The 27787-nt window shown below is 44.4% G+C and overlaps 1 protein-coding gene across 1 annotated transcript in view; it reads right to left on the bottom strand.

Moving 5' to 3' along the window:
- Thsd4 (thrombospondin type 1 domain containing 4) overlaps positions 1-27787 on the bottom strand; it is a 593810-nt gene that overhangs the window by 486451 nt on the left and 79572 nt on the right. The window contains exon 4 of the mRNA XM_052188134.1: positions 13474-13835. Coding sequence (XP_052044094.1) covers positions 13474-13835 — 362 coding nt within the window. The remainder of the gene's footprint in view (positions 1-13473; positions 13836-27787) is intronic.

The raw sequence follows: 27787 nt of genomic DNA, 5'->3' as shown, positions 1-27787 counted from the left end.
GCCTTCTGCGGAGATTCCTGGGCTGCTGAGTCAGGGCAGTGACGTCTGGGGAGGCACTGGACAGGGGCAGTTTGACCTTCCGGCCTCAGCCAGCGGATTCCATAAAGGACTTGGCCAGGTTCTTCCTCACTTCCTAAGGCAGTGGCCAAGGGGGAGGGGTGGGTGGCAGAGGTGGGAAAGAAGGAGACGGAACCCTGCCAGAGCAAGCCGGAGAGCAGCGACCCGCCCCACCGAACTGGATACACTTTCACAACAACAGACTTCCCCCACAATTTTGGAAAATAAGTACCTATGGACTGGTGAGGGGAGGGTCCTGGAAGGAACCTTGTTATTATGCAACACCATCCCCTTTCCCCTCCAATTAAAAAATTACATTTAAATATATACAACAGGGCTAGAGATGTAGCTTTGTGATGAAGTATTAACTAACATCACACACAAATGTGTGTGTGCATGAACATGCATGCATGTGCGTGTGTGTGCAGGACATAGGCATGTGTATGTAAGCTGGTATGCTCACCACTGTGGAGGCAAGGGGGTGACGTCTGCAGTCTGCAGGCAGACCACTGTGGCAGCTGGAGTGTGAGATGGCTGGTCATAGGGCATGCACAGTCAGGAAGCAGGGACAGGGAGAATGCTGGCACCCAGCTCCTTGTTTCTTTATTCAGCCCAGAGAATGACATTAGGGTGGGCTTTCCCATTTCACTCAACATAATCCAGATAACCCCTTACAGACACAGACTCAAGTTCACAAGGTCTGTTCACAGGTCTGACAGAGCTCACTGTGAGGCTTATTGCATCTCTGGGTCTTTTGAAAGGGAGAATGTTTGTACTCAGGAGGCGTGCTCAAAACTGCTGGTTAGAGAGCAGGCAGTCTATGCCGTGTATTAAAAAATGGAAGGAACTTACACCACACACACACACACACACACACACACACACACACGCTTGTGTGATGAAGTCAAGTACTTCATCACTAAGCTACATCTCCAGCCCTGTGTGATTCCAGACACTATCAAGTCGATAATCAATATTAACCATCACAATCGCCCCCTTCATAAGAGATATGGAGACAACTGAAGGTCAGAGGCTTTAAACTTTTCAAACTCCAACATCTGTAGAAGAGCTCTATTAGGGGTGGCCTCTTTGAGGCTTTAGAGTGGAACTTTGAGTGGACACCTGTGTTTTTATGAATTTTTTTGGAAAGTCCTGCTATGGAAACAAGAAGAGCAAAGATGATCCCAGACAGATCTGCCAACTGCCTTCTACTGTAGGAGTATCTCCAACTCCTGGCTGCTGCAGGCAATCTTCCTGACGGTTCCTGCCCTCAGCCCCAGCCTCCGCCATTATCCAGCATGGCCAGATCTAGAGGGCTTACCCACCTTCCACACTACAGTGTAAGGACCCAGAAAATGGACTGTGCCTTTTGGTTTTCTTAATCCCTCTGGTACCTAGGACTAGATGCCAAAAGGGATTTCCTGAAGAAGGGAGTTGAACGCTCCGGAGAGGGACTTAGAGGAAGTCTTGACTATGGAATTCCATCCACTTTTCAAGACACGGTGCAGACTGCCTGCACTCTAAGCAGCTCTCCTGACAACACCTGCTGGGTAACAGCAGCCTCCCTTTAAAAATGCTCAGCAGTGAAAATCAGTCACACACCAGACTGTGTCAGACCTGTGTGTGCCAGACACAGCTGCTACTTCTGATGTGAGTACTTTTGAGTAAACTCCCTTCAGAGTGTCTATGTTCCTGTGTGTAAAATGTGAGGAACAGCACCTGCCTTGTAGAGTCCTGGAGGTGTGTAATCTGCAATGTACATGAGCCAGACTCTAACATGGTACCCAGTACTGTGAGTGCTACTGTATCATCATCATACTGCTTTACACTGAATGAGATTTGCATGCATGATCCTAGCCCTTGGAAGCAGTGGCTTTCAGTTTCTGGGGTCTATCCATATACCACTGACCCACAAACCAGAATCCCCAATAGATAAGGAAGGGGGTGGGGACTTGTAACTCTTTTTAAACAAGCTATCCCCCTATCTATCTATCTATCTACCTATCTATCTATCTATCTATCTATCTATCTATCTATCTATCATCTATCTATTTATCTATCTCATACATATCTACACATACATACTGCTTAAGATTGCGACATGTTCTCACCAAACCTAGAAAGTTCTACAAGATGAGTTTAATTTCCATATTCTTTTCCAAACAAATACAATGTTCCAAAGACCAGTGGTTCCCAAACTGGTCTAGACCAGAATGTTCTCCCTATCTGAGGATGAGTCTCAGAGATTCTAAGGTAGGTTTGGAATATGGAGATGATGTCAGGATTTCCAGAGGGCTGAGGAGAGACGGGAGTCTAGTCTCCAGGCAAGGGTGAAAATCACTGCACTGTTTGGATCTAGAATGCAGTTTTCTACAGCACTGGCCTCGCAGCTCCTCCAGAGCTGTTGAGCTTCTATCCAGGCTACAAACTGAGCTGCCATTTCACACTGATTTTGCAGAAAGGATTCTCATGCTAAACAAACAGTGACTTGGGCTGGGGAGATGGCTCAATGAATAAAGTGGTTGCAGCATAAGCTTGGGGACCTGCATTTGACTCTCCCTAAAAAAACCCAGAGTTAAAAGAGCCAGCAGGGAGCATGCATCTGTAACTCCAGGGTGGGTGAGGGGGCGGGATGGGCAGAAATAAGAGATCTCCGGGGCTCAGTAGCCAGCATCTAGCCAAACCAGTAAGTCCTAGGGGCAGAGAGAGAAATGTTCTCAGTAAAGCAAGGAAGAAAGCAACTGACCTCTGGTCTCCACACATGTACATGAATGTGGGCACACCACACACACACACACACACACACACAGTCCAGTAGGTTTGCAAAGAATGGCTGCAGCCTACCAGTAACAGCCTTACAGTCCCACAGACCAGGCTATATTCACGTTATGTCTGACCCAGAGCCTTCTGATCCACCGGATACTTCATAAATATTTGGTTGAATAGTTCTATTTATTATATGGCTCCAATTAAGTTCTCAGTTGCTTGGGGCAGCAACCTAACAGTTTTTATAAGCAGCTTAACACCACCAGCCTCCACCTCAAGTCTCAAACCCACAATAGAGAACAGAGCAGCCAGCTCTCCGACGAACATACTGACATTTTCCCTTGGGGTTAGATATACTATGCAAGCGCCTAATGACTGATAAATATAAGCAAATGTGGATTGCATCAGCCAGGAAGAGCTCAGCATCCATCGGCAGCACAGGCCTTCCAGCTAATATTTGGATTGTTTCATCTGAAAACGTCAAATTACAAGAGCATGATAGAAACATGTAGAAACCTCACAATAGGCTGTAACTGGCCTCTGTCAATAAGTTAGGAGGAAAAAGGTATCCTGCTCTCAAAATGCTCAAATGAGTGCATAGGCCTGGGGCCCATAAGAGATCCTGCACCTCCAGGCAGATTTCACACAGAGAGTCCTTTCGGCACCCAGTCACTGGTCCCAGCCTTCTAGCCCCAAAGCTGGTACTCTACAAAGACCTGGGTGCTGTACTGGGACTCTGACACACACCTTCAAAGTCTGCCTTACAGGCCAGCTCTGCATCTCTGGGTTATCACTCATGCCTCAGTTCCTAGACACTGAGTGTATCTGCGCTCTCTCTCTCTCTCTCTCTCTCTCTCTCTCTCTCTCTCTCTCTCTCTCTCTGTCTCTCTTTTTAATTGAGTATCTTCTTCATTTACATTGCCAATGGTAAAACCTTTCCCAATTTTCCCCTCTCAAAAGCCCCCTCCCCAAATATTTCCCACCCCTCCTCCCACCCCCTGCCTCCATGTATATGCCCCTCTACCTGACACACTCCCACCTTCCCCCAATCCCTGCCCCCCCCCCCCGTCCGTTTCCTTTCATTGGAGCCTCTATTGAGCCTTTACCTGACCAAAGACCACTCCTCCCACTGATGCCCAACAAAGCCTTCCTCTGCCACATTTTTGCCTGGAGCCATGTGTAACCCTTGGTTGATGGTTCAGTCCCTGGGAGTCTTGGGGTGTCTGGGTGTCTGAAGTCATTGTTCTTCCCATGGGGCTGTAAACCCCTTCAGCTCCTCTGGACCACCCTCCAGCTCCTCCATTGGGGACCCCAAGCCCAGTCCAATAGTTGGTTGCTAGTTTCTGCCTCTGTATTTGTAAGGCTCTGGCAGGGCCCCTCTGGAGACAGCCATGGCATGCTCCTTTTGGTACACACTTCTTGTCGTAGTGTCAGGGTTTGGTGACTGTTTATAAGATGAACAGTCGCTGTTGGTGGCCTTTACTTTAGACTCGGCTCCACACATTGCCTCCCTTATTGCCCCTGTGAGTATTATGTTCCCTTTCTCAGAGGAACCATAGCACCCTCACTTAAGACCTCCTTCTTCTTGAGCTTCCTGTGCTGGGTGAATTGTAAATTGTTTATTTTGAGCTTTTGGACTAGCATCTGCTTATTAGTGAGTGCATACCATGTGCGTTCTTTTGTGACTGGGTTACCTCACTCAGGATGACACTTTATAGTTCCATCCATTTGCCTAAGAATTTCAGAATTCATTGTTTTTAATAGTACTCCATTGTGTATATATACCACAGTTTTTGTATCCATTCCTCTGTTGAGGGACATCTGGGTTCTTTCTAGCTTCTGGCTATTATAAATATGGCAGCTATGAACATAGTGGATCATGTGTCCTTATTACATGTAGGAGCATCTTCTGGGTATATGCCCAGGTATATACCACTGTATAGCTTGGTCCACAGGTAGTACTATGTCTAATTTTCTAAGGAATCGCCAAACTGCTTTCCAGAATGGTTTTACCAGCTTGCAATCCCACCAACAATGGAGAAGTGTTCCTTTTCTCCCACATCCTCACCAGTATCTGCTGTCCCCTGAGTTTTTCATCTTAGCCATTCTGACTGGTGTAAGGTGGAATCTCAGTGTTGTTTTGATTTGCATTTCCCTGATAACTAAGGATGCTGAACATTTCTTTAGGTGCTTTAGAGCCATTTGAGTTTTCTCAGTTGAGAATTCCCTGTTTAGCTCTGTACCCCATTTTTTAATAGGGTTATTTGATTCTCTGGAGACTAATTTCTTGAGTTCTTTGTATACGTTGGATATTAGCCCTGGATATATTATCAGATATAGGGTTAGTAAAGATCTTTTCCCAATTTGTTGGTTGTGATTTTGTCCTATTGACTCTGTCCTTTGCCTTACAGAAGCTTTCCAGTTTTATGAGGTCCCATTTGGCGATAAGCCATTGGTGTTCTGTTCAGAAACTTTTTCCCTGTGCCCATGTGTTCAAGGTTTGTCCCCACTTGCTCCTCTATAAGCTTCAGTGTATCTGATTTTATGTGTAGATCTTTGATCCACTTGGACTTGAGCTTTGTACAAGGAGATAAGAATGAGTCGATTTGCATTTTTCTGCATGCAGACCTCAAGTTGATCCATCACCATTTTTTTTGTCTGATTATTTTATTTATTATTGAATTTATTTCTTCATGTATACAGTTATGTGTGCTGCAACACATGTGTGGAGTTCAGAGGACAACTTGCAAGAGTTGGTAATCTCCTTCCATTAAGTGGGTCCTGGGGATTGAATTCAGAGCACTGGGCTTGGCAGTAATTACCTTTACCCAGTTGGCATCTCACCAGCCTGTTGGAATATTTAACATGAACAGTTGCTTGAGTCTGTGGATACAGGCCTCATAGATTTAGATGACTACCTCCATACGTATGGTCTAGTGGCTAGGATACAGAGGGTAGACTGCAGTAGAAAACTCGAAAGGCTAGTGATGTAGTCATTTCTTATTTCATTACTGTGACAAAAATTCCTGACAAAAGCAACTTAAGGAAGGAGGGCTTTATTTTGGCTCACAGTTCCAGAGGATACAGTCAGTCCTGGTGAGGAAGGCGTGGGACTTGAGGCCGTCCATGGACTATGGCGCATCTGCAGTCAGGAAGCAGAGAGAGATGGAGATGGATGCTTAGCTCATGTTCTCCGTTTGATGAAGTCCAGGCTCCCAGCCCACGGGACAGAGCTGCCCACATTTAGGTAGGATCTTCCCATCTCAGTTACCCTAATCTGGAAGTTTGTCTCTTAGAGATTCTAGATTTTGTCAAGTTGGCAATCAGGACAAGCCATCATGGCTGAATGGAAACCTTGGGGTCTGGCTAACTCCTTTGTGTCACCCAGTATTCAAAGAACTGACCATGAGGTCAGATGGATCTTTTGTAGAGCTATGACTTGGGGTGTTACCATTTGTTAAAAATGCTGTATTTTTTCCACTGGATGTTTTTAGTTCCTTTGTCAAATATCAAGTGACCGTATGTGTGTGGGTTCTTTTCTGGGTCTTCAATCCTATTCCATTGATCTTCCTGTGTGTCTGCATACCAATACCAGTTTTTATCACTATCACTCTGTAGTAGAGCTTGAGGTCAGGGATGGTGATTCTCCCAGAATATCTTTTGTTGTGGAGAATAGTTTTTACTATTCTGGGTTTTTTGTTATTCCAGATGAATTTGAGAATTGCTCTTTCTAGATCTATGAAGAATTGATTTGGAATTTTGATGGGGATTGAATTGAATCTGTAGATTGCTTTTGGCAAGATGGCCATTTTTACTATATTGATCCTGCCAATCCATGAACATGGGAGATCTTTCCATCTTCTGAGACTTTCTTCGATTTCTTTTTTCAGAGGCTTAAAGTTCTTGTCATATAGACCTTTCACTTGCTTCGTCAGGGACACACCTAGGTATGAAATATTATTTGGGATGATTGTAAAGGGTGTCATTTCCCTAATTTCTTTCTCATCTTGTTTATCCTTTGAGTAGAGGAAGGCTACTGATTTGCTTGAGTTAATTTTATATCCAACCACTTTGCTGAAGTTATTTATCAGCTTTAGGAGTTCTCTGGTGGAAGTCTTGGGGTCGCTTAAGTATACTATCATATCATCTGCAAATAGTGATAATTTGACTTCTTCCTTTCCAATTTCTATAATTTTGACCTCTTTTTGCTGCCTGATTGCTCTGGCTAGGATTTCAAGTACTATATTGAATAAATAGGGAAAGAGTGGGTAGCCTTGTTTGGTCCCCGATTTTAGTGGGATTGCCTCAAGTTTCTCTCCATTTAGTTTGATGTTGGCTACCTGTTTGCAGTATATTGCTTTCACTATGTTTAGGTATGGGCCTTGAATTCCCGATCTCTCCAAGACTTTTATCATGAAGGGATGCTGAATTTTGTCAAATGCCTTTTCAGCATCTAATGAAATGACCATGTAGTTTTTTTTCCTTTAGTTTGTTTATGTAGTGAATTACACTGACAGATTTCTGTATATTGAACCATCCCTGCATCCCTGGGATGAAGCCTACCTGATCATGGTGAATTATAGTTCTGATGTATTCTTGGAAAGAGTTGGCCAGGATTTTGTTCAGTATTTTTGCATCAATGTTCATGAGGGAGATTGGTCTGAAGTTCTCCTTCCTTGTTTGGTTTTTGTTTGGTTTAGGTATAAGCATGATTCTGGCTTCATAGAATGAGTTGGGTAGTGTTCCTTGAGTTTATATTTTGTGGAACAAATTGAAGCATATCAATATTAATTCTTCTTTGAAGATCTGATAGAATTCCCCGCTAAACCCATCTGGTCCTGGGCTTTTTTTTGAAGGGAGACTATTAACAACTGCTTCTATTTCCTCAGGGCTTATGGGACTAGATGGTTTATCTAATCCTGTTTTAACCTTGGCACCTGGTATGTATCTAGAAAGTTATCCATTTCATCCAGGTTTTCAAACTTTGCTGAGTATAAACTCTTGTAGTAGGATCTGATGATTTTTTGAATTTCCACAGTTTCTGTTGTTATGTCTCCCTTTTTATTTCTGATTTTATTAATTTGGATACTGTCTCTGTGCCCCCTGGTTAGTCTGGCTAAGGGTTTATCTATCTTGTTGATTTTTTTCAAAAAACCAGCTCCTTGTTTTGTTGATTATTTGTATAGCTCTATTTGTTTCTGCTTGGTTGATTTTGGCTCTAAGTTTGATTATTTCCTGCTGTCTACTCCTCTTGGGGGTATTTGCTTCCTTTTGTTTTAGAGCCTTCAAGTGCACTGTCAAGCTGTTAGTATAAGCTCTCTCCATTCTCTTTTTGGAGGCACACAGATCTATGAGTTTTCCTCTTAGCACTGCTTTCATTGTGTCCCATAAATTTTGGTATGATGTGTCTTCATTTTCATTGAATTCTAAAAAGTCTTTAATTTCTTTCTTTATTTCTTCCTTGACCAAGCTATCATTGAGAAGAGCATTGTTCAAAGTCCATGTGTATATGTGTTTTCCTTTGATTTTGTTTGAGCTTAAGACCAGCCTTAGGCTGTGGTAATCTGATAAGATACATGGAATAATTTCAATATTTCTATATCTGTTGAGGCCTATTTTGTGACCAATTATATGGTAAATTTTGAAGAAGGTACCATGAGGTGCTGAGAAGAAGGTATATTATTTTGCTTTAGGGTGGAATGTTCTATAAATATCTGTTAGATGCAGTTGGTCCATAACTTCAGTTAGTTTCACTGTATCTCTATTTAGTTTCTGGTTCCATGACTTGTCCATTTTTGACAGTGAAATGTTGAAGTCTCCCACTATTATTGTGTGGGGTGCAATGTGTGCTTTGAGCTTTAGTAAAGTTTCTTTTATGAATGTGGGTGCCCTTGAATTTGGAGCATAGATGTTCAGAATTGAGAGCTCATCTTGGTAGACTTTTCCTTTGACCAGTATGAAGTGTCCCTCTTTATCTCTTTTGACAACTTTTGGTTGAAAGTCAATTTTATCCGATATAAGAATGGCCACTCCAGCTTGTTTCTTGGGACCATCTGTTTGGAAAATTGTTTTCCATCCTTTGACTCTTAAATAGTGCCTGTCTTTGTCACTGAGGTGGGTTTCTTGTATGCAGCAAAACGTTGGGTCCTCTTTACGTATCCAGTTCATTAGTCTATGTCTTTTTAAAGGGGAATTGAGACCATTGATATTAAGAGATATTAAGGAAAAGTAATTGTTACTGTTATTTTCTTAGTTAAAGGTGACATTCTGGTTGTGTAGCTATCTTCTATTGGGTTTGATGAAAGATTACCTTATTGATTTTTCTACAGTGTGGTTCACTGTCTTGTGTTGGTATTTTCCACCCATTATCCTTTGCAGAGCTGGAGTTATGGAAAGATACTGTGTAAATTTGCTTTTGTCATGGAATGTATTGTTTTCATCATCCATGGTAATTGAATGTTTTGCTGGGTATAGTAGTCTGGGCTGACATTTATGTTCTCTTAGGGTCTGTATGATATCTGCCCAGGCTCTTCTGGCCTTCATAGTCTCCGGTGAGAAGTCTGGTATAATTATGATAGGTCTGCATTTATATGTTACTTGACTTTTTCTCTCACTGCTTTTAATATTCTTTCTTTGTTTAGTGCATTTGGTGTTTTGATTATTGTGTGATGGGAGGAATTTCTGCTCTGGTCCAATCTGTTTGGAGTTCTGTAGGTTCCCTGTATGTTCATGGACATCTCTTTCTTTAAGTTAGGGAAGTTTTCTTCTATAATTTTGTTGACGATATTTATTGGGCCTTTAAGATGTAAATCCTCACTTTCTTCTATTCCTATAATCCTTATGTTTGGTCTTCTCATTGTGTCCTGTAGTTCCTGGATGTTTTGGGTTATAAGCTTTTTGGATTTTGCATTTTCTTTGACTATTGAGTCAATGATTTCTATGGAATCTTCAGCATCCAAGATTCTTTCTTCTATCTCTTGTATTCTGTTGTTGATGCTTGCATCTATGACTCCTGAATTTTTCCAAGGTTTTCTATTTTCAGAGATGTCTCACTTTGTGATTTCTTTGTTGATTCTATTTCCAGGTTTAGATCCTGGATAGTTTTGTTCAGTTCCTTCACTTGTTTGTTTGTTTTTTCCTGAAATTCTTTAAGGGATTTTTCTGTTTCCTCTTTAAGGGCTTCTACCTGTTGATCCATGTTCTTCTGTGTTTCTTTTAGGGATTTTTGTGATTCCTCTTTAAGGGTTTCTGCATGTTGACCCATGCTCTCCCATAAGTCCCTATGGGATTTTTGTATTGCCTCTTTAAGGGCTTCAACCTGTTGACCCATATTCTCCCACATTTCTTTAAGAGATTTTTGTATTTCCTCTTTAAGGGTTTCTACCTTTTGATCCATATTCTCTTGTCTTTCTTTAAGGGATTTTTGTGCTTCTACCTGTTGACCCATGTTCTCTTGTATTTCTTTAAGGGAGTTATTTATGTCCTTCTTGAAGTCCTCCATCAGCGATATGAGGTGTGATTTTAAGTCTGATTCTTACTTTTCTGATGTGATGGAATATGCAGGATTTGCTGTTGTGGGAGAGCTGGGTTCTGATGGTGCCATGTCACCTTGGTTTCTTTTGGTAATGATGTTGCATTTGCTTTTGGCCATCTTGTTATCTCTGGTGTTAGCTGGTCTTGCTGACACTATCTTCTCTATCCTGCAGGCCTGTGTTTCTGTACGCCTGGGATTCTCTTTCTGTCCAATTCCCTGCAAACAGCTGATTCTCCAGAAAGTATCAGGCGATGGGGTCTCCCCTGTGGCAGACTTGGCAAGGGTTGAGTGCCCTGTTCCTGTCAATTCTCAAATGCCCTGCTCCTGTAGGTTCTCTAATACCCTGCTCCTGTCAGTTCTCTAGAAAGTATCAGGAAGTGGTGTCCTCTCCATGCCAGATGTGGTGCAGGGAGGAGGGAGTGGTAGAAGGGGCAGAAGGGGATAGGTGAACTGGAGGTTGCTGGGTAGTGAGTCCCAGGGCAGAGGGGCTCCGTGACTCTCTGTGTTGGGCAGTGATGCTTACCTAATACCCTGCTCCTGTTAGTTCTCTAGAGAGTATCAGCTACTTTCTCAACTCCTTAGAGCCACCACTCACTGCCTCAATGTGAATCCTGACTCCGCCCACGGCTTCTGTAGCATTGGGAAAAGCACTCAGTGTCTCAAGACATAATGGCCTCAGCACTGTCAGCAGAAAGCAGCAAGAACAGCACCTGGTGCGCAGTGAGCGTGCAAGAAACCCTATGGATGACCTCGCTGGGGTTTTGAAATCCAGAGTTTGGAAAAACAGGTTTTTGTCTTTTTAGGTTTTGGTGACAATGGTCACTGGGCAGGAAACCTGATCTTCACTAGTCTCGGCTATTTATTTTTATAGTTTTATTATTATCCTATTTGGTAGAAGCATTCATTGCTTCTTGCATTAGTAATTCTGTGTTTGGCCACGGAGGCTATGCTACACCATGCAGGGAATGTTAACCATATATGAAATACATCCTGAATTATCTCTCTAAAACATGGAAAGTTCACTCTGTGTTCTAGAACACACTGGTAGGCTGGGGAGATGTTTCAGTGGGTAAGAGCATTTGGTAAGGATCTGAGTTCAAACACTCACATGAGATGCTGGGCATGGCTCTGTATGTCTGTGACCCCAGCACTTTTGAGGAGCAGAGACAAGAGGATTGCTGGGGCTTGCTGGGTGCCAACCTAGCCTCAGGTTCAGTGGGAGACTCTGCTTCAAAGAAACAAGGCTGAGAGTTGTAGAGCAAGACACCTGATGCCATCCTCAGGCCTCTGTGCACACATGGGCTCACACATAACACACACACACACACACACACAGAGAGAGAGAGAGAGAGAGAGAGAGAGAGAGAGAGAGAGAGAGAGAGAGAGAGAGAGAGAGATTACATCGGCCATATGTATCTCAGATAAGGGAACTATGCAATGGGGTGTACTGAGGAAAGGCAGGACACATTGACCCCCTAAGGTTCCACAGTCCCAGAAAACTCTCTAGAAATATGTTTACTGTTGCAGGGCCCTACAACCACAGTTGATGTGCACCTAAGACTCTAAACATGAAACCGCCTCATAGACTAGCAACAAAAATCAGCTCTTAATACACCTCCCTTTCCTTTATATTTAAATTTTTTGAGGATTTCATATATGAGAACTGTATTTTCATCACATCTCCATTCTAATTCTACCTATGCCCTATGTCTCCTAACTCTCTGTGACATTCATCACCCAATTCCTTATTATTGTTCATATTTATTTGTATGTATATATGTATGCATGTATGTATGTATGTGAGTGTGTGTCCTGTTGGGTATATTTAGTATAGTTCATATGCTTGGGGCTGATCTGGGATTGGACAATCTATCATGGGGATCACTCCTGAGAAAGACTCATTCTCCCACTCTCAGCAGCCATTAGCCAATAACCCATCCATTCCCACCTTATTGGTATGTCACTGACTATTATGATTATCTAGGTCTGTTTAGGAAACCACATTCCTAAGCAAATATTTCATGTCCTCTCTTTAAATCTACAAGGTCAATGGCTAGTGGTTTATAGTCCTCCCAGCACAATGGTGTCATCTTAAAACCCAGATGTCTTAGGGTTGCTAAGACTGTGTTAAAACACTGATCCAAAGCAACTTGGGGAGGAAATGGTTTATTTCATTCAGTTCCATGTAACAGTTCACCATCAAAAGCAGTGAGGACAGGAACTCACACAGGGCAGGAACCTGGAGGCAGGAGCTGATGCAGAGGCCATAGAGGAGTGCTGCTTACTGGCTTGCTCCTCATGGCTTGCTCAGCCTGCTTTCTTATAGAACCAAGGACCACCACCACAGAAATGGCACTACCCACAATGGACAGGGCCTTTTCCAATTAATCACTAATTAAGAAAATGCCCTATAGCCAGATTTTAAGGCAACGTTTTTTTCTCAATTGAGGTTCCCTCCCTTCAGCTAGTGCTAGCTCGTATCTAGCCAAAACACTGAGTTTCCTAACCCAGGCCCTCCTCCTTCCACTCCTTTGAGGGTCTCCTTAAAGTGTGAAGTGTAATGGCTTCTGAGAATTTTCTTCATTTTGAAAAATAATTTTATAATCAAAAAGCAGGGTAGGAGTAGCCTTGGCTCTGTAAAGGCTACAAAATGACTAAAAGGCCATGTGTGGGGCTAGGAAGAGGCTCAGTCAGTAAAGTAATTGCTCACAAGTAGGAGGTCCTAAGTTCCATCTCCAAGAACACATGTGGGAGTGGGGGCAGCAAAGCTAGGTGTGGTTAGGGAAGAGGAGAAGAATGGAATCCTGGAGAGTACTGATTGGTCAGCCTAGCCAAATAAGTGGATTCCCAAGCAATAAGGGACCAGGTTTTTTCTTTTTTGTTTTGTTTTTTTTTTTTTTTTAAGAAAAAACAAGAGTAGGTTTTGGCTTGAAGAATCGAATCACTCCAGATGCTGTCTGATGGTCTCCATTGGCCTCCACAGGCACACACGAATATGCACACAAGCACAGAGGGGCTGGAGTGTGGCAAGAATTCCTCCCACTCTGCAGAATCAAGCCAGTGGCTCTGCTGTTGTCCAGGCAGGGACAGACACAGGGACTATGATGTGCACATACCTTCTCTCTGAGGGATCACGGCCTCGGGCCTGTGGGTGTCGGCTGCCTCGCACCACTGTGGGGCCTTGGTGGCTGGCATTGGAACCAGCCAGGGCACGTTGGTCCTCCTGGCTTCGATGCAGTGGTACTGAGGTCCGTACGGCTGACACAACGTGGCCAGTGATGGATAGTGTAGGGCCATTGGGCCGGGAGCCTCCTCGAGCGCGGTAGGAGCTGGGCAGGCAGGGCCGTGTCTGCTCCATCACACCACCACTGCAGCTGCGCGAACAGGCAGACCAGGGGCCCCAGGAGCCCCACACACCTGGAGAGCCACCACCACTGTCCTCTGGGATTCCCTCAGCCACCGCCATCCGTTGTGGGACCTATAGAGACAAATGCTGGTTAGAGCCCTGAACCTGAGAAGCTGAAGAAAGAACGAATTTCTCTACGGGACCCATGTGGACACAGGGTACAAAAAGAATCAAAACAGAACACACATAATTCAGCCTGGGTCTCAATCTATACTGACTCAGTCATAAGAGACAAATTTAAGTGACCAGGAGAGTCACAGTGCAGTCCTGGCTTTGAGCACTGTGGTAGCTAATCTGGGTTGTCACCTTGACTACATCTAGAATGAACTACAATCCAGAAATGGAGGACACACCTGTGAGAGATTTTCTGCTTGGTTTGAAGTGGGTGGATCCACTTCTGGTCCGGACCTTGTAGGTGGAAGACTCACACCTTTGATCTGAATCCTGAGGCAGGAAGACATAATAAGCCTTTGATCCAGATCATAAGGCTGGAAGATACAGCCTTGATCTTGAGGCAAGAAGGCATACCTCTAATATGAGCCATGCCTTACAGCCGAACCTTCTGTTGAAAGTCTATATAAGGACATAGAAGAAGCAAGCTTTTGCTCCTGGCCTGCTTGTTCTCTCCTTGCTAGTACATCCATTCCTTCCTAGGCATCAAAGCCTACTTCTTCAGGATTCCAGCATGTGCAGAAAACCAGCTGAGACATCCAGCCTTGTGGGACTGAGCAACTGGATTCTTAGACTTTCTGTTTATAGCTAGCCATTCTTCGATTAGCTGAACAACAGGCTGTAAGTCATTCCAATAAATCCCTGATAGATGGATAGATAGACAGAGAGACAGACAGACAGATTCATATCATAAGTTCTGTGACTCTGGAGAACCCTGACTAATAAATCTGGACTTAACTATGAGAGTTTTTCTAGATTAAGATAAAATAGAAAGATCCACCTTAAGTGATGGCAAGACTATGACATAACCTAGGGTCACAGACAAAACCACAGAAAGCCAGCTAAATAGAAACATTGATCCCTCTCTGCTTTCTGACTCTCTCTCTCTCTCTCTCTCTCTCTCTCTCTCTCTCTCTCTCTCTCTCTCTCTCTCTCTCTTTCTCTCTCTCTCTTTCACACACACACACACACACATGCGCGCGCGCACACACACACACACACATATGGTGTAGCCAGTTTCCTTCACACCCTCTCCACTATGGTAGATTGCATCTTCAAATCAGGAGTCAAAGAAACCTTTACTAAGTTGCTTTAGCCAGATATCTGTCCCAGCGAGGAGGGAAGCAGTTGCAGTCTCAAAGAGGTATGATGTCCTCAAGAATCCTTCCTCCTCTTCAGCTTCTGGCTTGATGCCTACCCCTAGGCCAGAAGGCCTGGATTCCCTTTAGCTGCAGGGAAATTGGCACTGTGTCTCCCTGTAGTGTCGGCAGTGGCTAGAACAGTTCGCAGGCTGTGCCCGGGAGACACACTGCTGGGGTCTGCATCCCTACCACCTCTCCTAAGCAGTGACTAAGAAGCTTTTGAGCCTCCAAAGCCATTTGATAAGGGAACAGTCCAAGTCTATGTCATAGGGAAATAAGTGAGCTTATCTGTGCCCAGTGAAGCTTGGCATTCAGAACTTGTTAGAAAACAATCATGATCATTTTCCTGCTTCCAGACATGCCAGAAGGAGTGGAAAACATCACAGCATGCAAGTTCTAGCAGAGCACACTTTGTTGAGCTAGGCCTTCTAGAGACCTGCTGTGCTAGGCCCTGTGCAAAAAGCGGCTTCAGGGAGTCCTTTGTTATGCAGATGTGGAATTGAAGTTCCAAGAAAACAAAAAGGTTGCACACTTGTTAAAGATTCTGCAAGGCTGAGTGACCAACCAGATCTTCTGTGGTTTTGGAGAGCCAGAATATTGCAGTGCCAGACTCCAAATTAGCCAGGGTTCCCCTTTAGTCTCCTTAGTAGCCGAGTAGTTTCTTGCTTGCCTCTCTAACACCCTTGGGGCTATAGACCTCCTCGCTTCTACCAACCTGGAGGCTAAGAATGAAATTAGATAACATTGTAGGCTCATAGCAGAGACTTGGTTGTGACCCATCTACTGATGTTCCCACCAATGTCTTTCAAAATTACCTTGTTTTTTTCTCAGTTACTATAAAAACATCACAAATGCTTGAGCATGGTGTTTGGGATTACCTGGATCTGTTTTCCTGGGCCATGCCCACTTACATTTGCTTCAGAATAAACTATCTCTTCCTTCCATTGAGGAGACAGCTATGTTTTTGCCTCAACACAGACATGATCTGAGCACCAGCTGTATACCTGGCTCAGAGTCAGGTGGTCTCTGGCTTCATTTCTGTTTCTGTGATAAAATATGCTGACTAAGATAAGCAACTTAGGGGAGGGAAGGTTTGTTTTAGATAAAATTCTAGGTCCATTATTACAGGGCAGTCAAAACAGCAGGACGGAGAAGCACTGAATCACATGACAGCCACACCCCAGAGTGGAGAAAAAGTAATGAGTTCCTACATCTACCAGTGAGCTCGCTTTCCCCAATCTTATACAGTCTGGGTCCCAAACTCGGCAATGGTGTCATCCACAGTGGGCTGGCTCATCCCATATCAGTGAATGTAACCAAGAAAACCATCCTTGGACATGCATGCCCAGAGGCCAACCTGATCCGGACAATGTCTCACTGAGACCTTCTTCTCCATTGGTTCTAAACTGTGACAAACTAACAAGCTAACCATACTAGGCACTGAGGACAAAGAGGAAAACACCCAAGTCCATACAAATTAGCCTAAGCCCAACAGCAGCAGGCCAGGACATGATGAGGAGGCTCTTAGGAGGGACTGGCTGCACTCCTGGCTGGCTGGAGCAGGCAGCTTGAAAAGGCCTCCAGAGGAAATCAGGGATTCCCAGCTGGTACTGTGAGTGCTTAGCACCTACTGAATATGTAATCGAATCACAATCTGAGTCTTATGCCTGTCTACCAATCTCACCTTATGAAAGAGAAACTGAGGCTCAGAGACATTATATGGCTAGTCCCCCAGTCACCGTACTTGATTCAAACATAACTAGTTCTCAAAACTTACATGTCCTGCCACTTGCTGCTCTCTTCCCAGCAGACAGATGTTTTTGCCCTTCCAAAGCATCCTCCTAGAACATCCTCCTAGAAGGTTCTCAGTCTTCGTAATGCTCTATCCCTTTAACACAGTTCCTCATATAGTGGTGAGCCCCAACATAAAATTATTTCATTGCTACTTCATAATTGTAATTTTGTTATTGTCATGAATTATACTATAAATACCTGTGTTTGCCGATGGTCTTGGATGACCCCTATGACCCCCCCCCCCACTGGTTGAGAACTACCATCCTAGCACATCCTTCCTGTCTTTCAAAGGCTGAGCAAGTCTATGGCTTTCTGTAGTATATATACCCTGTCCAACAAGCGAGGGGCTTCTCTATGCAGTGCCAAGATGCCTACAGATTTACCCTGCCTCTTCAGACATTTGTACTCTTACTGACCTTGGCTTTGGCAGCTCAAAGTTCTCACTGGGTTGTGCTCTTCCTCTGCGTCCTCAGAACCTGGGTGGTGAGGCAATCCGAGAATTATCTGGAACGGACTTGACAGAGCTGACTCCCAGGATGCCACAGGGTATTGCAAATGAAGTCACCCATGAGTGATGGCCCTAAGCCTGCCTCATGAGGTGGCTGTGAGAACAGACTGGGGTCCTGCCTAATAGGCATGGCCACTAAAAGCCAGGGTTCAGCTCTTAAGCAGAGTTTGTACCTCAGACAATCAGTCACCATGAAGCTACTGACTTGTAAACTTGAGGTTCCTTTAACAAAAGTAGAGTATACAGTAGCCTGAGATGATCTTTATGGCTCAAGTTGGCTCCGGAAGGTTTTGGAAGTAACCAGGGTAGGATGGGATAAGAGCAGCAGCCAAAATATGGGTAAGGGGTTTGCTACACTAAAGTCACTAGCAGAGCTCAGCTGGCACCAGCCAAATGACTTGGGGAAGTTGCATTCACAGTGCCAAAGCAAGCATATTGGCGATGTGGGGTGAGCGAGCTACAGACAGGATCAAAGTAAGAAAATGACAAGACAGGAGAGGGGCGGGTCTGGGTGATGACTGACAGCAGCTGACAAGCGGACCCAGGTTCCGACCTCAGCCAGAGTGCATGAGCAACCTCAGCCCACTGCACTGAGCACCCAGAGAGGAGCCTTTCTCCTGTTTATGAACAGAACAAGACAAAGAAACAAGGACGGGAGTCTGAGAAGCAGAGAAGTCATGACATCGAGAAAACATACCACCTAAGCGTAGAGTACCCAGACGTAGTCAAAGCCACAGGGACCCCTGAGCCACCAGATGCTGAGGAGGCAGAGGAGGGCTCTCCACCCAGGGCTTTGGGAAAGCACGCATATCTGGTGCCATCTGGTTTGAAGAACTGTGAGGGAATTCATTTCTCTGGTTTTATGCCATTTAGTCTGTAATGAGAGAGCACTGGACTTCCGAGTATGCCAGTGACTCTGCCCGTGAGTTCTCTCTGCTGGACAGATGTACCTGTAAGTCAGATCCACAGCAGGACAGAGACAAACACTCACCATCCAGGTCATGTGTTCAGAACCCCCCCCCCCCAGTTCCCCACCAGCCACCTGGGTTGGTGTCATTCTGTTCAGTGCATAGGGAAGAAACCGAGGTCATGTGACATGCTATAGTCTCAGGCTGGAGAGAGGCACATATGGATCTAAAATCCAGTTCTCTGATGCCCTAGTCTTGTGGCGGTTTTCCTCCTGCATGCAACTGCCACCCTGCCTGTACTGTTGGTGGAAAAACGAGTAAAAGGCAGGGTAATTCCTTGTATATGGTTCCTCTAGTGGAAGGATGGTTAGAGATGAAGAAACACAAAAAGACAAGAAGATGCTTCTGATACTGCTGTCTGCCCCTTCCCAGTCTCTTATTAACAGATAACCAATATGCTTTCTGTAACATTCCACTAGACACACAGGGGACCACTTCCCTCAACTAATCCCACCCTAATTTAGCATCCGGTTGCCAAATTGGGCAAGATCATGGTGGGGAGGGAACATAAAACTACATTCCATCTTATTCTGCAGACATGAATTCTCAAATTTATAGTGTGATTACTACAGGGAGTAACCTGAAATTCCTTGAGTTTCCATGATGAAAGTCCAGACACACACCCCTGAATTGAATTTTAATAGTATAGTCTACCTTCCATAGTTTATGTTAGCCATACTCAAACTATCACATAATATTACATATACATTATGCACACACGTATACAAAAGTTGATATCAAATCATTATATGAAAAGAACAAACTGGAACTAACTATGGCCAGTCTAGACACATCCTAAATATAAGCCTAGGTGGTTGAAAGGTACCTTCTCTATATAATGGAATATAATTATCCTTTTAGAATGAGGTCAATCTACATTTGCTAAAATAGTTTCCGTAACATGGTAATTGTTGAAAAGCAAAATGAAAAGTGGGATATGTAAGAAATCTGTTTGCAGCTATCTCTCTTCAAGCATTAGCTTGAAGCATAAAAAAGTTGCTCTTTGACCAGATCAGCACTACAATGCTACAATTTCATATCAGTTTTTTTTTTTAAACTTAATATGGCTTAAGAGTTCTCTGGCTTCACCAACCTGAAGAGCCCAACTGGAAAATCTTTCTGTGCCAAGCAGAGTGGCGGGAATGAAAAGAGCAGAAGCGACTGTGGCTCCATCACCCACCTGCTCACCTCTACCATCTTTATATCAGCAGCTAGCTGCCCCGGGGGATTATCAATATCACAAGCAGCTGGAGAGCCAGGCCTATTAGAGTGTGCTTAGCAACAACAGGAATAACAACCACCAGTTATTCAGTGTGGAACCTGGGCCAACCAAAGGGCTAATTGCTTTGGTTGTATTAACTAATTGAGCACCCTGGAGAAATCAAACAAGTTACAGTGTTTGCAAGATTTCTATCAGCTCACAGATAGTTAGGGTGTTCCTGTGGTAATCCCCAGCCATGTCTGGAGACATCTGAGAAATGGAATATGCATTTGAACAGAAGCTCACTAAAACTGGAATGATTACTTTTAAATGACTCCATCCTCAGAGACTGGTGGCTCCTATGGAAACTTTCAGTAAAATGACATAAATGATCAGAATAGGAAATAGGAATATGCAAACAACAGGCGCCATCTCCCATTGTAGAAAACAGCAGCATGTGGGTGCAAAGGCAGGCGTGGGTGCTGACACCCACAGAAATGGTGTCAGCATCTCTGGAAAAGGCACAATCCTCCTCTGGAAGGACAGGGGAAAGCCAGAGGGTCATGACAGGAAGAACAGAGGGGAGGGGCAAACACATCCTCACGTGCTGAACCCGCTCAACACAGCCCAGAACCGACTCTCACAGGGTGCCTTCCATGGCTCCCATCCCCACATCACAGATCACTCCCATGGTTTAGCATGTAAAGCTCTGAAAATGCAGATATTTAATGCTACTCCATCAGGGCTGGTGGGTGACTAAACAGAACATGGAACGCTCCCACCTAGCAGGGGCAGGGGGCATGCTTTGATGCCCCTTTCTTGGGAGGATGGATGGCACAAGTCCAAAGTCTTACAATACTTAAGAAACATATCTCACCATAGGATCAAAAGTGTACTCTCTCCACTCCACTGGGGGTTTTCAAGGATGTGATAGGGGAGGTTTCTGGGTAGGATAACAGAGTTAAAGACTGGACATGTTAAAAGTGCACATACCACATTGAGATCCTTCTCTGGAGAATATGAGTCTCACATGGGGTGAGGGCTAGAGTCCAGGGAGAGATCTATTAAATAAAATACAACAAGCCCTCACAGGTCCTCTTCCTTAAAAACAAACAATGAGGTTATATTATAGGAGCTGTCTATCTCTGTCTCTGTCCCTCTATCTGTCTCTCTCTCTCTCTCTCTCTCTCTCTCTCTCTCTCTCTCTCTCTCTGTGTGTGTGTGTGTGTGTGTGTGTGCGCATGCATGTGTATGCATATCCATGTAAAGGCCAGAGGTCAACCTCAGTGTTGTTCCTCGGATACTATCCATCTTATTTCCTTGGTTCTTGAGACAGGATCTCTCACTGGCCTAGATCCCGCCTTGGCTAAGATGGCTACTTAGCCCAGGGATCAATCCATTTCCACCACCCCCACCCACCCCCACAGCATTGGAATCACAAATGCACTCCATCATGCCTGGCTTTTGTCTGTGCATTATGGGGCTAGAACTCAGGTCCTTGTATGCACAAGGCAGAACACTTCAGTGACTGAGCCATGTCCCCAGCACTCCTGGACCTCTCTGACTTAGTGAACAGTAACTAAGGAGCAAGAGCAAAAGGGTGGAAGGAAGGGGTGACGCTTGGAGACATGGGAAAAACTGGTAGTCAGTCACATAGCAGTTTAACAGAACTTGGGATGCACAACAATGGAGCTGTGATAATCCTGAGGGGGACTGAAGTTCCCCCATGATTCTGGATAACGTAACTGACATCACTTGGGCTCAGACATCTAGAAGGCTGCTTAATGCCAGTCAGAGATGAGCATAAATCTACACACTTGGGAAGATGTGTGCATAGTGTAACCTGGCAGCCCTTTCCTTCTGGCCCTTTAAGAAATCTGTCTCCACACTGCATAAAAGGCAATGGGAATGTACTCAGGAGACAGTTAGTTGAAACCAAGGTAGATCAACTGAATTTGCTATCTACTGCAGAGTGACCAAGAGACCGGTGGGCTTGGGTCCTCTGCTCTAGTATCAGCCTCTTGATCTGTCTATGTTCTGAGACCGTCTTATGCTGTGTTGTTCTAGCTGATACCCACATCCTACCTACACCTCAGACTCATCCCAGCCTGGTGTCCCTTGCATTTGCTCTTTCTGTGGCTTGTAGTAAAGAACTCTCAATGGTATCTAAATGATGGCAGATTTATACACAGAATGTGGTAACCAACAAGATATGAAATGAACCAGGTCTGCCTTTCTGGCACAAGACGTGAAGGAGAGAAAGCAGCTCTGGGTGATTGCCAAAAGAGACATGGCTGGTCTGGACCACTGGGCTGGTTTGTCTCTGTGAACTTGACACAAACCTGGACATATCTGGGAAGAAGGAATCTCAAATAAGGAGCTGTCTCCATCAAATGGTCCTGTGGGCATGACTGTGGGGTAACTGTGGGATATTTTCTTGATTAATGATTGATGTGGGAGGGCCTAGCCCACTATGGACGCCGCCACACCTGGCCAAGTAATCCTGGGTGGTGCACATATGAACAACAAGGCAGGCTGAGCGAGCCATGGGATGGCAACCCAGTAAGCAGCCTTTCTCTCTGAAGAAGGCTTCGCACAGTTCCTGCTTCTGGGCCTTGAGCTGTGACCTTGACTTCCCTCAGAAATGAACTGTGATTTGGAAGTATAATAAAATAAACACTTTTCTCCCCAAGTCATTAGCATTCTACCACATCATCAGAGAAGCAAGAAAGACAGCCAGAAGGGAGGCTCAGATGAAGGTACAAGCCACCAGGCCTAACAACCCAAGTCTAATCCCTAGAACCCATTTAATGGAAGCACAGAAGCAATTTCTGTTGTCCTCTAGACACACATACACATAAATACACATGTATACAAACATACATATACAAACACATATACACATACACACATATACATGCACATATACACATACATACACACATGCTTAGAAACACACATGTACACACATACACATATATAGACACATATATATACATACTTATACATATGCAAATTAAATAAATAAATTCTAAAAGGAGAGTGAATGGTCTTTATTTGTTAGAAGCATAAGCACGGAAGAAGCCCAGGCTGAGTTATGTAGAAACAATAGTTAAACCAGAGTAAGCAGAGGACCAAGACGTGAGACATGCTGAGGCTGCACAGATCAGAGGTTGCAGGGATAGATGATAGGTTAGCTCTGGAATAGAAGAAAACACACACCAGTTCTATCACAGCCAGTCTTTATTGCTTCATAACCATCTCCTCCATTTTTTTTGAGACAGTCCCACTATATAGCCTAGCCTTGAACTATATAAACACTATACATCTGGGCATGAACTCATGATCCTCCAGAGCGCTGGGTACTGGGATTATAACCATACACTACCATACCCACATTATATAAGGCATAAACTTATAAGGCCAAATAGAAAGATGGTCAAATAAAATTAGGGTTTCATGATTCAACAAAACACCATAATCATGAACAATACAATGCAATAAGCAGTCTTGTAATATAATATAAAGTTAAAAAATGCCAAATACAAACTTGAAATTATACCATGATTATACTAATGTAAAGGTTCTGTTTGCCTATGAACAAAGTCTGGAGGGAGACATGGAAAAATGAAAACATGTGACTTGTTACCAAAGCTGAGTCTGGGAGTTTTCTTATAATTTCAAAAATTTCAGCCATGGTTACAATATTGCTTGCTCAATAAATAAAAATAAATAGATTAAAGGGGGAAAATTCAGAGCAGATTGAGGGGTGGGGAGTAAGAGGCACAGACTAAACCAAGATGGATGGTTGTCCTGCTTCACGGAAGAGCCCGGAAATTTCTCCTCGCCACCAGGAAGCCCTAACTCAGCACTGCTAAATGTCTTCAGTGTATCTGGTTTTGGCACTGATTTGAAATCATGTCCCATCTCACTGGTTTCTAATTCTCTTGCTAAAAATTAAGCCTCCCATCTGTTCTTCATGGAGAAGAAGTCATAAGCAAAAGTCCCTTACATTCTAAAGTCTTGTTTCAGAAGAGACAAGAAAGAGTAGGTTTGGTTTTAGCCACATAACCAAGACAATGCCCTAAAGAAAACACTAGAAAAAGACACTTTGGAATTGGAAACCAGAGAAAAGTTTTTCAGAAAGCTGAGAGCAGGGGAGTGAAGGCCTATTAGCTGGCAGCTCCCCTAGGCCATTTTACCAGGGACCTTGGCTAGAAGGCAGCTCAGAGGGGTAGAGAATCTCCAGTCAGATTACTTCAACCAAGGACACCACTTATGGTATTTTGTCTCTCTGTCTGAGTGTCTGTTTTTAAGTAGATAATTTGATTTTACATCATAATTGTCTATGTCGACACAAAACAAAAGGGTACAAATCATATTTGTCAGCATTAATATTGATGTAGTTAATATGAAGACAAAATGAATATAAAAGTCTCAAGGATGGTTGGGAAGACAGATCAGTCCCTTGCCAGACAAGCAAGGGGACCTGAGTTAGAGCCCCAGCACCCATATCAAAGCCAGGTATGGTAACACCCATCTGTAATCTCAGTGCTGGGAAGGCAGAGACAGGCGGATCCCTGGAGTTTACTGGTCAAGCAGCCTAAGTAAATTGGTGAACATCAAGTTCAGTAAAAGACCCTGTCTCACACACCGGATGGCAAATGATTAAGGAAGGCATCCAACGTCAACCTCTGTTTCCACATGCATTTACAATACTTATACACACACATGCACAAAGACAGAGGCAGAAGGAAAGGGAGTGGGAAGGGGAGGGGAGGGAGAGAGGAGGGAAAAAAAGAGAAGGGAAGGGGAGGGGAGAAGGAGAGGGTGGGAGAGGAGGGAGGGAAAATTGGGAGGGGAAGGGGAGGAACAATTGAAAGATATAGAAGAATATATCAAAACTCCTCAACTTGGAGTAAAATCCTCTTGAGTGGTTAATTGCTTGTGTGAATGCACATTACCAAAGCCTTTCAGGAGCAGATGAAATGATGTGTTTACAAAAAAAAACAAAAACAAAAAAAAAACAAAAAAAAAACAACAACAACAACAAAAAAACAAGTAAAGGAGGAGACATGAATGGGGGCCAGGAGGAAGAACAGGAAGGCAAAAAGGGGACGCACGAGCCACACAGAAGAGAACTCCAACCCCATGCAGCCATCCACAAGCCATTCAATAGGTGTCAGCTTAGGTGTGCTGCCAACTGCTGCTCTGTCTGCCCTGCTCCTGGTCCTCTCTGAAGCCCCGAGCCCTCCCAGTGGAGAGTCATTATAGGCAAAACCTCAGGGAGTTCAGCTGCAGCACACTCATCCACATACGTGCTATTGAGCTTAATGTTCTGAACCAACAAGTACTGGAGGGTAGTACGGCACGCCCCTGTTCCTTTACTCCTAGTCCTGTGCTGTGTCTCTCCAGGGTAATTCCTTGAGATGACTTATAGCACAACCCACCTCACAAAGCACTGAGAAATGCAGGTGCCTGACTCTCACACCAGACTTAACAAACGAGGTCCCCTAGGGGAGGAACCCAGGGGTATGCTCCCTCAACAAGTTCCCCTGGTTTGAGAGAATCACTGGCCACCAGCGAGACTCAAAGAGGGGGAGTTTTAAACAGAGTTCGCCCTCCAGGCTTTGAACTGCTATCCTTTGTTGGTACTTTCTTTAGCCTCAAATATTCCAGCCACGTCACAGTATCATCTCCAAGCCTCCTAATTCCTGCTCCTGCCGCTTTACACGAAGCCAGTTCCAAGTCTATGACATAGGACAGGGACACATTTGTGTGACATACCTACCTCACATGGAACATATGCCGGGAGGACACTTTAGAAAATATACTCTTGGTAAAGAGGTTGAACAGCCAATGAACCTTAGAAAAATGAAAGATGGAGGGACAGAGAGAGGGGAATAATGAGTGGAGATACTGTCTTGTAGACCCAAGGCTGTCTTGCTCACTTTGTGACTTGTGACTAGCATGTCTGTGGCTTTGAGAGCCCTACATATCAAATGCCCTGACTGGATTTGACTGGGACAGATAAGCCTTCTGCTGCCACCAGCCTTTGGATTTTCCTGGAAGAATACGTACATTCCTTGCCACTTATTAATCTGCCTCAAGCATCATGAGAGTAAGAGAGGTGATCTCAGCATACGCCTAGGGCTCCCCTGCCAGTAAAGAAGATATCTTTCACTTCAAAATGCAAGAGAAGCCCACATGTATTTCTGCTGAACTCAAAGGCAGGGCCCATCCAAACGAAGCAATGAGGTAAATATTTGGATGTGATCTCCATAACAGGAAACGCTCCTCGCTTCTGAAATTGACCTGTCGCTTTCATCGCCAGCCACATGGAAATTGTCCTCCCTTATAACCAGATCATAACTCAGAGCATGTGCCTGGGTTCCGAGCCCGCCCTATGTTGCTGAGCACTTACTGGGAAACAGAAGCAGATGTTACTGCAAAGGGCCTGGACGTATTCTTTGGTGCGGTGGAGAGCCTATTTGGCCTGATACTCTCAGTGCCAGTTTCCTATTTGCAACTTAAGCCAACCAAGACGGTGAAAATAACGAGTAATGCACAAAATAAAGTGTTGGAAAGAGGCCAGTTTGGGAGTGGCAGCCTTCAGCCGGAGAGTCTGTGGGGTGATTTCGTTACCCACAGCTGGGTCAATAGTCAGCATATCTTTCTACAAGGCTCTGAAGATCAGAAAGATCCTCATAAGCATGGCATGTTGTGTGACTGGGTAGATAGCTGCAGAAAGTGCTTCCCAAGCAAGCTTGAGGGTCAGTGTTCAGAATCCCTGATCCCACCAGTTGCAGAAGTGAATGCCTAAATCCTAGCACCAGAAAGGCAGAGAGGCTGCCTAGAGGAGTCTGTGGGCTCCAGCTCAGGTGAAAGACTTAATGTTGACCTCTGACCACCCCTATGCACATGCACACAAATGCACACACACGTTTGTACACAGACACACACACACACACATACACGCAAGTGCATGTGCACACAGTCATTGAAAGCATTTTTCTGGACTTTGTCAACGTCTAATATAGAGTTGTGTTCAGTAAATGCTTGTTCAGTGAGACAGGCAAGTGGACGGAAATGGGGCCATAACTAGACTCCCTGCCTCATCCATCCCACGACACACTCAGAACTGCTATGCCACCAAAGCTTACTCTTGAAATTCAGCCCTATTGTGTTACTCTTTTGCTTAGCAGTGACCCCTGGGTTCCCATGTTCTAAAGGACAAAAGTCAAATTAACTCATAGTCTATTCCTTTTATAATCTTGCCTTGTCAGGTGGTTGTAGCACATACCTTTAATCCCAGCATTCTGGAGGCAGAAGTAGATGAATCCCTGAGTTCAAGGCCAGCCTGGTCTACAGAGTGAGTTCCAGGACAGCCAAGGCTATACCCAAAACTCTCTCAAACAACAACAATCTGGCCTCAGCCTTCCTTTCCAGCTCAACTCTTATCACTCCCTCCAACCAACATGCAGGAAGTAAGACACGCTCCTTCTTTCTCTGGCCTTTACTGTCCTCTCAGCTCAAAGACATTCTCTCCTTCCCTCTCTCTGCAAACAGACATTTTCCATCCATGCCAAATGGTCCTCTCCCATTTTCCAGAGCCATTATGCACATCCTTTTCCAAAGCGCTTAATGCCTGGCACTAATTATCTCTGGTGCAATTATCTTCTCAGCAACACCGCAAGTTCCTCCGGGCAAATTATGATTTATTTTATCTTTGTATTCCACACATTCTCATCTCAGCCACAATCTGTCATCTGGTGGGCCCTAGGGAAACGCTGACTGAGTGAATGGATGGGCGGGTGGATGGGCCAGAGGGATGAGAGGATATCTGGGTGGGTAGACAGAGGGGTGTGTGTACAGATGGACGGTTAGGATAAATGGACAAGTGGATGGGTGTATGGATGGATAGATGGATGGATGGATGGATGGATGACAACTTTACCAAGTGTGCCTGTCTGTGAAATGTTAAATACCTCCTTTCTTCTGCTCAGTCACTTGGCTGGAGACCCATGATGCCTCTACTATTCCTCTTGTTCCATTTGTCTGAAGAGTGGAAACTGACTGTCCAAGTGATAGTTCTGTTTTCCCAAGCAGGTCACTCAGAATTTGACCCCTAGCTATGCTCTCTGTGTGGAACTTTCTCTTTCCTTGACCTTGGGACAACGCACCATCCTGGTTCTTCTCCTAAACTTCTGGTTACCCTTTGCTGACTTCTTTCCTTTCTC

This window comes from Apodemus sylvaticus, chromosome 7, assembly GCF_947179515.1.
Source record: "Apodemus sylvaticus chromosome 7, mApoSyl1.1, whole genome shotgun sequence".
Taxonomy (NCBI): domain Eukaryota; kingdom Metazoa; phylum Chordata; class Mammalia; order Rodentia; family Muridae; genus Apodemus; species Apodemus sylvaticus.
The sequence above is the reverse complement of the archived record's forward strand: the minus strand, read 5'-3'. Positions and strand labels throughout refer to the sequence as shown.